The sequence below is a fragment of the Asterias amurensis genome, chromosome 15 (genome assembly GCF_032118995.1).
Source record: "Asterias amurensis chromosome 15, ASM3211899v1".
Taxonomy (NCBI): domain Eukaryota; kingdom Metazoa; phylum Echinodermata; class Asteroidea; order Forcipulatida; family Asteriidae; genus Asterias; species Asterias amurensis.
Window position 1 is genome coordinate 15,425,740 of NC_092662.1, and position 12,003 is coordinate 15,437,742.

Below are 12,003 nucleotides of genomic sequence, written 5' to 3' on the forward strand. Positions count from 1 at the left end.
GGTTGATGGTATAACACATTGTGAAAAACGGCTCTCTCTGAAGTGCCATAGTTTCAGAGAAAGAAGTTATTTTCCAAGAATTTGATTTTGAGACCTCAGATTTAGAACTTGAGGTCTCAAAATCAACCATCTAAACGCACACAACTTCGTGTGTTAAGGGTGTTTTTTTCTTTCATTGTTATCTCGCAAGTTCGATGACCGATTGAGCTCAAATTTTCACAGATTTGTTATTTTATGCATGTTGAGATACACCAACTGTGAAGACTGGTCTTTGACAATTACCAATAGTGTCCACTGCATTTAACCATTAATACATGTAGATGTATACAAAAAACTTACATGAACAAAATTTCATATTTTTGAGATATCATCTATAATCCGGAGTAAAAATATCCAGATAGGAAAATAATCCCTTATACATGTAGGAATATACAATCAGCCCTGTATGCTTCGTTTTTGAAAGGGCAAGGGCACCAAGGCATTTTCTCTTTGGTAAAGGGCACCCTATGAAGAAATTGTAAATTTCTACTGGAGAACATTTCAAGGGCACTAAGGCAATGGCAAGGGGCAACAGAACAATCGCCTCCGTTGCATCCGTGAAGTATCAGGCCTGTACAATCTTAGAAACATAATTACTCAATGCATCTGAAAGCACACCATTCTATGCAACGATGTTTTTTTTTTTTTTTTTTTTCCTATTATTCTCTTGCAGCTTCGATGACCAATTGAGTCAGAATTTCCAGAGGTTTGTTATTTTATTTAATATAAAATAAAATATGTTGGGATACACACAGTGAGGATACTGGTCTTCGACAAATTTTACCAAAGTACATACCCAGCGCCGTAGCCCCTGCCTTTTATCAAATCAAAGGTGCTGATACACATGAATTCATATACAGTATTACAGGCCTTGAATTTCATCTTTGAAAAGGTCATTGACCCTGGTAATTGACCCTTCGTTGCCCCTGGTCTTGGCCTTGGTGCCCCTTCAAAAGTTTCCAATTGACTTCAAGATATTTCCAATGGAAGTGCCCTTTTCAAAATGAAACTGGCCTTGCCCCTATCAAAGGTGTTGATACGCATTCATATACAGTATTACAGGCCTTGAATTTCATCTTTGAGAAGGTAATTGACCATTTTCATTTTGCAAAGGGCACTTCTACGGAAAATCCTAGAAGTCTTTGGGAAACTTTTGAAAGGGGCACCAAGGCAAAGACCAGGGGCAATGTAGGCCATTGCCTCTCGACCTGCCTGAAATGCCAGGCTTTATATTATACAAATTGTACGCACAAACTTTTTGAGTTTGCACTGAGCTTGCGGAAAGGGGAAATTAATGAGAAAATTCATTAAATATTTTGGATGAGAATGTTTCTCCGTGCGCTCGGTGCTCAAACAAAAATCTAATTGATTTATGGAGGTGCATGCACTGTGCTTGAATTGACAGATGTGTGAGATTTTTGATGGATTGTTTTCTATTATTATCATGATAAAAATAAAAAGTTAATAAGTTGTGGAATATACCTTATAATGACTTGTTTTGCCAAGTAAAAAAAATTGTAATTTGAAATGATAAAAATAAAAAATAAATTCATCCCTCAGGCCTGGAACTACACTGTTCATGCAGGCCGCGGAGGGCAATGGCCTTCGTTGCCCCTTTGTGCCCCTTCAAAAGTTTCCAATTGACTTCAAGATATTTCCAATGGAAGTGCCCTTTTCAAAATGAAACTGGCCTTGCCTTTATCAAAGATGAAACTCCAGGCCTGAACCTTTTAAACTTTGCATGACTCCGTGTTTATCAATATATCCGGTGTTATATCAGGTTTAAATAGCAAGCTAACCTTGGAAATATTCTAATTAATTTCCCAATAAAATGTCAATACCTGTAAATAAATAAAAAACAACAATTCCCACATAGCGTTCAGGTTTGAAGGTCTCATAAATAAAGCATGATTGTATATATTTATTGGTTTGATGACAAAACACCCTGATTAGAACTCTAGATTTGGTTATAAAAGGAAGTTGCACTCAGTGCTCAGACCTGAGTGCATTGATGCCCCCTGGGCATTGCCTTACATGTAGATCCCTTGAAATGCTTTGACAGTATAAATTTACACTTTCCTTATAGGGTGCACTTCACAAGGAGAAAAAGCCTTGCCCTTTCAAAAACGAAGCATACAGGCCTGCACAGGGCTGCAATGGTTAAAGGGAAGGTACACGTTTGGTAATTAATCAAAACAAATACTAACTTAAAAACTGAGCATTGGGGAGCTGTTGATAGTATAAAACATTGTGGGAAACGACTCCCTCTGAAGTAACGTAGTTTTTGAGAAAGAGGTAATTTCTCACTAAAATAATAAAAGACTTCTAGCTAGAAGTCTTTTATTCCTATCTGAAAGCACACAAATTCGTCCAACAAGGGTGTTTTTTCTTTCATCATTTTCTCTCAACTTCTATGACCAATTGAGCCAAAATTTTCTCAGGCTCGTTATTTTGTGGTTATGATGGGATACACCAAGTGAGACGACTGGTCTTTGACAATTACCAAACGTGTACCTTCCCTTTAAAAAGCCTGTAGAACTGCGAAAAGGATATTGTAAAACTCAGCTAAGCAACATTTGTAGGCCTACAGGGCCCATTTTCATAGCGCTGCTTAGCGGCCGATTTTGTGCTTACTTTGCAATTTCTATTTCATGGCCCTGCTAACGGTAAGCGCTGCTTCCGGTGCTTACAATGTAAATCCGCAGAAAACATGCAGTAAACACACAATATGGCCTCCCAATTTTTCTGCAAACCTGTGAAATACGCAAAGGCTTAAGCAAATTTTTCTGCTACAGTAAGCACGCAAATTTGCTTACCGTTGAGCAGCGCTATGAAATTGGGCCCAGGTTGCTTTAATGTAGCTGCGATGCTGCTTACATTGGCAATACACTAAAAAAAAAATTTGCTGCATGTTGTAAACACAAATGTTATAAATCAGAGAGTTTCACACTGCTATCCATGTGTACACTTGGGGAGTTTCAACAAATTTTTGTCTTCCGACAAAAAAAAATTAGTTTAATGTTGATGAGTGTACATTATTATTTCATTTAATATACATCCATTTAAAATCATATATAAGAAAAGAACTGTCGATGAAAACACAAAATTCAAAACTTTTTGATAATGGCAGCAATGGTAGTTTGTCATCTTTTTAAATGTTTGTTTGTGCATTGTATGGACATCTACAAATTGTTTTAAGTATTGATGGTGTTCTTATGTACATCAAACTGTTGGGGGCGCTGTTTATACCCGACAATGGGCTGCACTCCATTATGGTTAAATTCTACTTTGACTGTTTTAATGAAGATTTATGTCCAGAATGAAACTGTGGAACGTTCCTTGTGAGGAACCATTTCAGTGGGTTACATTTCATTTTTGTGTAATCCAATTTCTTACTTTATTTTTACAGTTGTTTATCTATAGTGTGTGTTTAACCCTTTTAAAACCATTAATTTCTGTATAATCATTACCATACATGTACGGCCAGATGGCTAATCTTGTTGATTTATTCCCCCGTTATTTTCAGAAAAAATGTTTCGCAAATTATTGAGAAACAGAAAATTGTGGTTTTCGACTAGAATTGTTGATTAAAGGCAGTGGACACCATTGGTAATTACTCAAAGTAATTATTAGCATAAAACCTTACTTGGTAACGAGTAATGGGGAGAGATTGGTGGTATAAAACAATGTGAGAAACGGCTCCCTCTGAAGTGCCATTTCTTTTGAGAAAGAAGTAATTTTCCACGAATTTGATTTTGAGACCTCAGATTTAGAATTTGAGGTCTCAAAATCAACAATCTAAATGCACACAACTTCGTGTGACAAGGGTGTTTTTTCTTTCATTACTATCTCGCAACTTCGACGACCAATTGAGCTCAAATTTTCACAGGTTGGTTATTTCGTGCATATGTTGAGATACACAAAGTGAGAAGACTGGTCTTTGACTATTACCAATAGTGTCCACTGTCTTTAAATGAAAACAAGGAAACATCGGAAAATGTAAATTGGGTTATGACACTCTTGTTTAAGCGGAAATAAATCAACTTTTGCTGCCATTTAACTGCAGCCACTATGGACATTTTGGTACAGAATTTTTTTTATTTTACTCTATTTTATTTATTTATTTATTTATTTTTTACTTATTTTTTTTTCTTTTCGGGGGGGGGGGGGGGGGCATTTGATGTCAGTGCCCATTGACATGGTTAACATATGGTGCTATGGCAAACCTCACCTTAAAGGATTCGGATACTTTTCCAAAATGTCCACAGATTTACATTAAACTAACAGGGTTTGAAGATAATGATAGTGGAAAGCTTCCCTTCAAATATTACTAAAACCAAAACTATTTTAGCATGTAAAATCCCCATAACCAGTTATAATATTATACCAAAACCATAGCATAACTGGTTAGTACGTTTTTACATGCTTAAAACTGAGACGAAAGTGATTACTTTTACTCATTTCTCCAAAACTACAGCACCTCAGTAAGTAAAATTTCAAGGGAAGCTTTCTACTATCATAATCTTCAAACTGTGTAAGTTTAATGTAAATCTGTTGACATTGTGTTTTTTGTTAAGAAAAAGTACATATACCCTTTAAAGCAAAAAAAAAGACACAAAAGAAGAATAGAAATTCTGACTCACCGCCATGTAGGCCACACAGCCAGCACTCCTTGTTCTTGCCTTGGAGTCGACCAGTCTGCCGCTGATTCCAAAATCACATAACTTGACAACTCCCTTTTCATCTAATAACATGTTGGATGGCTTCACATCTACAGGAGAGAAAAGATCAATAATAATTATGATAGTAACCTGTTTTTATATATAGCGCTGTTCACGCTAGTCACTGGGGCCTTAAATCATTCCTTTAACCATCTCAGCTCCCTGGGGAGTAAACAGCCTGTGCGCAATATATGCGCTACTCGGCTAAACCAATAACAAGAACCATCTCCTCAAATGCCACAAATCCTATATTTTAGAACCATCTCTGCCCTCACAGGTACCCATTTACCCCTGGGTGGCGAGAAGCAATTATAAATAAGTGTCTTGCTCAGGGACACAAGTGTCACGACCGGGATTTGAACCCACACTCTGCTGAACAGAAGCATCAGAGCTTGAGTTCGGTGCTCTTATCCACTCGGCCACGACACCCCGGCTTTAAGAATATGGTGTCAATTAATGAACAAGGATTCCATCAACAGGTAGAAAATTTTGTTCAAACATAGCACGAAGTAATAAATTAGGCGCATCATTACTGAGGGGGATAAACGACTCGGACCCAAGCTCTTGTGTGTCTGATCAGCAGAGTGTGGGTTCCATTCCTGGTTGTTACACTTATGTCCTTAAGCAAGACACCTAACCATTATTGCTGTGTCCTTCGGATGGAACGTAAATCTGTCAGTCACAATGTGTTGTGTTATGCAATGCATGTAAAAGAACCCTATTTTGTTAAAAGGTCTAGGGTCATCAATTTTCCAAGGTGGACTCTGGCAAACTCAAAATTCAAAAGGTCAAACATTTGAAAAGACAAATTAAGTTTAGCTGTCAGAAAGCATATTTGATTTGTTTTTAAAAGGCTAGCAACCTTAATTATTAAGTATTTTTAGTTAGCATTGGCTTCTCCGTGAAGCAAATGTGATGCACCATTCCATGTATGGTGTCAATGAATGCTGCCCTCTTGTGATTACTCAACAAATGCAGTAATCCCAAACAATGAGGGCAGCAGACACTTCTTACTGTCTCATTATTTTGACTTGCCTTAAAAGGAAACCTACCTCTATGCATTACTCCATGTACTTCCTTCAGATAATTCAATGCATTTACAATCTAAAGAAAATGAGAAAAAATATTACAAAATAAATACCATACAATTCCAAAACTTCATTATTTATTTTGTTTAAGCTCGTGTAATAAACCGCAAACGTAGTTTTCAAAAAAGAATTAATTTTCCATGAATTTGATTTCAAGACCTCAGAATTAGATTTAGAGGTCTCGAAATCAAGCATCTGAAAGCACACATCTTTGTCAAGGGTGTTTTTTTTTCATTGTTATCTTGCAACTTCGTCGACCAATTGAGCTAAAATTTTCACAGGTTTGTTATTTTATGCATATGTTGAGATACACCAAGTGAGAAGACTGGTCTTTGACAATTACCAATAGTGTCAATGTCTTTAATTGGGATAAAGCCTAAGCCTCGTCCCATTGCTTTAGTACAGTCACAATTCATGATGACAAAAGTCAGACTTACTGCAACCACCATTTTGCCGATGATTTGTTCGGGGATGGGTTCTCGTAATTTCTTGAGAAGTTTCTCTAAGCAAGTTGCCATCTGCTCCATACATATCCAGACTTCACTCTGACAAGATAAGATTGGAAATCAAAATATTAACTAAACAGACTTTACAGCTAAGATTGATCTTAACAGCCAATCGATCTTAATTGCTAAGCAAAGTGTTATGTCACAATACAAAACACTATGGTAATAGTGTGACAACCCCAGGGCTCGTAGCTCAAAATGTTTACTGCAGACAAGAAACTTTTGAGGTTTTTTTTACAGTACTTACTGGATTAACGAGGGCACCTAGGCATTGCACTATGAAGGGACAGTTGTGACTCTTAAGGACGACTTCCAGATCCATTAGTATCCTCTTGTTCTCTTCCTTATTACCAGACCGTCTCATTTGCTGTTCAAGGAAAAAAAAACAGAATTTGAAAATGTATTACTCTTTCTGTATTTGTTTAAGGGTTTATGTACTTTTTCCTAACAAAAAAACACAACGCCCACAGATTTACATTAAACTTACACAGTTTGAAGATTATGATAGTAGAAAGCTTCCCTTGAAATTTTATAAACTGAGGTGCTGTAGTTTTTGAAAAAAGAGTAAAAGTAATACTTTTCGTCTCAGTTTTAGCATGTAAAAACGTATTAACCAGTTATGCTATGGTTTTGGTATAATATCATAACTGGTTAAGGGGATTTTACATGCTAAAATAATTTTGGTCTCATGAGACCAAAATTATTTTGTGACTTGTTTTACTTTTTTCTCAAAAACTACACAACCTTAGTTAGTAAGTTTTGAAGGGAAGCTTTCCACTATCATTATCTTCAAACCCTGTAAGTTTAATGTAAATCTGTGGACATTTTGAAAAAACCCGAATCCTTTTAACCCTCCCACAGTAGTAATTATTACAGGCATTGAAGTTCATCTAAGAGGGCAAGGACATTTTCCAGGCAGAGAATTTTATCTTTGCGAGGGCAAGGCCATTTTCATTTTGCATTATTGAAAAATCTTAAATATATAAGAAACTTTTGAAGCAGTATGCGCTGATTGTCACCGTAAACGTCACCTGATTGTACTCTCAAAGTTTCAAATCCTACCTTGAAAGTGTATTGACATCTGTTCATTTTACAGATTGGCTCACAGTTCCGATTGGAATTGGAAGAAAGGGTGACTTATGTTTTAAAGGCAGTGGACACTATTGGTAATTACTCAAAATAATTATTAGCATAAAACCCGTCTTTGTAACGAGTAATGGGGAGAGGTTGATAGTATAAAACGATGTGAGAAACGGCTCCCTCTGAAGTGACGTAGTTTTCGAGAACCAAGTAATTTTCAACGAATTTGATTTCGAGACCTCAAGTTTAGAATTTGAGGTCTCGAAATCAAGCACACAACTTCGTGTGACAAGGGTGTTTTTTCTTTCATTATTTTCTCGCAACTTCGACGACCGATTGAGCTCAAATTTTCACAGGTTTGTTATTTAATGCATATCTTGAGATACAACAAGTGAGAAGACTGGTCTTTGACAATTACCAATAGTGTCCACTGTCTTTAAGGCACTGGGCACCTTTGGTAATTGTCAAAGACCAGAATTCTCACTTGGTGGTGTATCCCAACATACGCATTTATAAGAAAAACAAGTCTGTGAAAATTTTGACTCAATCGGTCATCCAGGTTGCAAGAGAATAATGAAAGGAAAAAAAAACTCCCTTGTTGCACAAACTTGTGTGATTTCAGCAGATGCCTAGTACAACGCTTCAGGCTTGAAATCTTTTATTATATGAGTGAGAAATTACAGCTTTCCAAAAAACTACATAACTTCAGAGGGAGCCGTTTCTCACAATTTTTTTTTTTTTGACTATCAACAGCTCTCCATTGCTCATTACCAAGTAAGTTTTAATGCTAACAATTATCTTGAGTAATTACCAATAGCGTCCACTGCCTTTAACCGTTTAGATACTTAAACTCTCATGACTTCCAGTATTCCTCTTGCCTACCTTGACAGCAACGATTGTACTGGTCTCTTTGTGTCTCATACGTATCACATGACCACAGCTGCCAAAACCAAGCTCATCTATTGCCTCCAATGAGTCTATGTTGAACGTCAAACGCTAAAAGGAGGAAAAGAGTCACAGTTAGTGATCAGAAATTCAACTGGCTTTTGAACAAAACAAATCTGGAATTGTTTTAAATTTGGGCAAAGTAAATCCCGCTGGCAGATTCAAAAACATGTCTTTAAAATGTTTCTGTTTGTTCAACCACCTTGAGCACCGATACGTGCGCTGTATACATGTTAGACTATCAGACTGTATATTGTACACCTTTCGAAGTCTCTTTAAAGGGAATGAATACCTTAAGGTTTTTAGGACCGTTCAATGGTTTTAATCCTATGTAGATATACAATAAAACACCTGATAAAGTTTCACTGAATATCCAGAACGACCCAGTTTCCCCCGCTGGGACTTACCCACCCTCATCCAATATCCAAAATTCCATAACGCTGTTCAGCAGAAGAAGAAAAAAACCAGCTTGACAATTTTGATTTGCTAAGCAAAAATTGAGTGGGGCACCAGTCACAACAGTGTAAACTTAATGGAATTTTGGCTGGTACAGTGTATCTTGTTTCTGTTAAGCAATACTTTTCTGTGCTTAGCAGGTTTTCGTGCTTACATGCTTGATGAAATTGGGCTTTGAACTAATCCAAAGGGGAACAAACTATATAACTTCCCTTCAAACTCGCAACGTCATCCACGTACAGGTACATGAACAGGACTTAACTGTGTGAAAATGAACTGTAGCCACACCTCACACTTCCTCTGGGCGCCGAGTGTAACTGTATAAGGCCCCCCTTTACCCCACACTTTACTTGTCCCAGTTTCCCCTACTGGGACTACCCACCCTCATCCAATATCCGAACTCCCCTGCTTTGGGAGGCCCTGGTGACCAGGGACAGGAAATTGAACTTGACAAGTCAATTATGTTAATAGCCAATTTGGATCAGTCTACAACTTCCCTGGTCTTAAGGCACATGACCTGACTCGTCGAAGCTGACTGTTTGTGTGGTGTAGAAATGCGCAGTGTAAAGGCCATGTCAGACAGTGCAATATGTTTCAGGCGACTTGGAGTCAACCAACTGCACAGCAGAGCCCAATTTCATAGAGCTGCTTTAACAAACAATTTTGCTTAAATACAGTGTGCTTAATAGCAAAAATGTGCAGATTACCAGTCAGAAATGGTGCATGTCACATGGTATTTTGTCTGGTAAGCTTATTCTGGTAAAAAGGGTTGTATGTTAATTTTGGTTTGTACCCGTACACCGATGTGTGTTAGCACTGTATACTCAGTACTTTCCCTTGTCCTGTGAAAAAATATCACAGGCATGTTACTCGGGTGGGATTCGAACCCATGACCCTTGCAATTCTAGAGCAGTGTCTAACCAACTAAGATTTCATAAGCCAACCATGCCCCCCAAAAAGAGATCATGTACAAAAAACATACAAATGTGACATAATTTACAAAAACTCCTTATAAAAAATGTTTCAACTGCAAGAAGTTAAGTTTAAAATGCATTTTTGTTAATTGTTCAAAACTTACCTTGCCCTCTATTGTGAGCTTTCCGGTCTGTCGCATAATTTCCTGGAGTTTTCGATCAATCTCTCGACTAAAAAATAATTGGTAAAAGAAAACCAACACAAGCAATATCAATATATATTTGGTTTGAGGTAACACCATGTGTATCTACTTGAGATCTAGTCTTGCTTTATATTACACTATCGCGGGGTAGAGTTTTGGAATTCGGGAGACTTCTCAGTTCTGAAAAGAACTGTCATGCTTTATAACTACAACCTAGGCGGAAGGTAGAAAATCGGCCAGGACTACTACCATACAATACCAATAAACTTGTATTTTTTATTTTGAAGTTAGCTTCACCCCTAACAATTGTCCCAAGTAATGTTTAAGTCTGAATTTGACGATTTCATCAGATTTGCACAAAAAATGGGATTAACAATTAATAAAATAAAATGGGATTTAAGTAATCTCCAAGTTGATGTGTCGGCACTCCCCTCTACCAACTAAGCTATCTACCTATTCTCTCATGACAACATTAAGTACTGGCACTAAATATGAAATCCTTTGTTGTATTTTCTTTGTCAAGTCAGGGTTTCATTGTGAGAAATGAGTAAAACAATATCACACAAAAAAACCGTTTGACATGCTAAAATAACTTTTGTCTCCCGAGACAAAAATTATTTTTGTGACTTGTTTCACTCATTTCTCAAAAAACTACAGCATTTCAATTAGTAAAATTTTAAGGGAAGCTTTCTACTTTCTTCAAACCGTGTAAGTTTAATGTAAATCTGTGGACATTGTGTTTTGTGTCTCGACTGCAAAAAGTACCCAGACCCTTTAAGAGCAAAGCCTGCGACCCCAAGGTACTCAACGTTAATCCTTACCTGTCAATAGAATTTCTGTGTGGTGCAGTGGACCGTGGAAAATTATCCTTGACCTTGTGTTTTCTGCCTTGTCCAGCCCCTGGTCTTGACGCAGTGGACGGACCATCTTGATGCAAGAAAAGAGCTGCAAACAAAGGAGAATCAAGATTATTTTTTGTATATGAATTCATTTAGTCAAAAAAAATACATTTTTAGGAGAGGGTAATGCAAAATTGTCAAATTGAGAAACAAACAAAATGAACATTATGATTTAGAACGCTTAGAAATTTTCAGATTAAAATGTACCCACACACAACACGACTAAAAATTTATATTTCTTTATTTTTTGAGATTGTTAATTTTCATTAAAAATAAACATTCCGTTTGGTCAAAATATAGCGGCATAACCATACAGTAGACTAGCAGTCCCTCATTTTACTATTTTATCATATTTTATAGTCTAGCTAGTCACCAGTCACAAGTTTTTATTTGAACCCAACTAATTAAATTTTAAATTAAAGTTAAACTAAGAATTTCTAAGACAAAAGTAAATAAAATTAACACTATTCTCGATGAATTATATTAAACTGATGGCCATTTAAGTAGACCAATCAATGCCAAATTTAAAAACTGAAATTGAACATATTGGGAAAAAAATGACAAAAGAAAATTTCAATTTCATCATTTCTTCATTCAGAATCAGCAGATTTCAATTCAAACAAGTTCAAATTAATACCAAAAACATCTCACTAAATTGCCCAACATTTTTACTATGGAAGGAGTCATTGGTGTTGAAACAAAATACACAATTGAAGTTTAACGGTGACTTTACAACAATTTCTGCAAAACAAAACCAATGGGGCAATGACTGAATCATGAATGCGTATAAAAACCTATTTCACAACGCACAGCAGAGCGGTATGCACCACACAATGTATCAAAACAAAAACATGTCATGTCAAATGAACAGAGTGACGGACTAGCTATTTTCAAACACACTTCCCCCGTCCCTGTTAAGATAAACCTACCTGGTCTTTGCCTAGGAGTTTTTGGAGAATCCAGTTTGAAATCTATCGTTGGTCTGTCCCGTTTTCTAGCCTCGTTTTCCGCTCGCAAACTGGCTTCTATTCGATTTAATTTCTGGTGAAGTTCCACGGAAGAAGACATTTTGGCCATTTCTCTTATTTGGGGTCAAATCAGGCTCGTACAATAAGGCAGATAACTGTTTCTTAAATACTTTCCAAAATACAT

General features: G+C 36.7%; 1 protein-coding gene across 1 annotated transcript in view; it reads right to left on the reverse strand.

Annotated features, from left to right (window-relative positions):
* The window catches only part of LOC139948531 (dual specificity mitogen-activated protein kinase kinase 7-like), a 32,721-nt gene extending 20,788 nt beyond the window's left edge, over nt 1-11,933 (reverse strand). Inside the window, exons 1-8 of the mRNA XM_071946710.1 lie at nt 11,781-11,933; nt 10,774-10,897; nt 9,914-9,980; nt 8,317-8,430; nt 6,602-6,721; nt 6,286-6,393; nt 5,813-5,864; nt 4,683-4,810 (exon numbers count right to left, since the gene is read on the reverse strand). Coding sequence (XP_071802811.1) covers nt 4,683-4,810; nt 5,813-5,864; nt 6,286-6,393; nt 6,602-6,721; nt 8,317-8,430; nt 9,914-9,980; nt 10,774-10,897; nt 11,781-11,928 — 861 coding nt within the window. The 5' untranslated portion in view covers nt 11,929-11,933. The remainder of the gene's footprint in view (nt 1-4,682; nt 4,811-5,812; nt 5,865-6,285; nt 6,394-6,601; nt 6,722-8,316; nt 8,431-9,913; nt 9,981-10,773; nt 10,898-11,780) is intronic.
* Between the last annotated feature and the right edge of the window lie 70 nt (nt 11,934-12,003).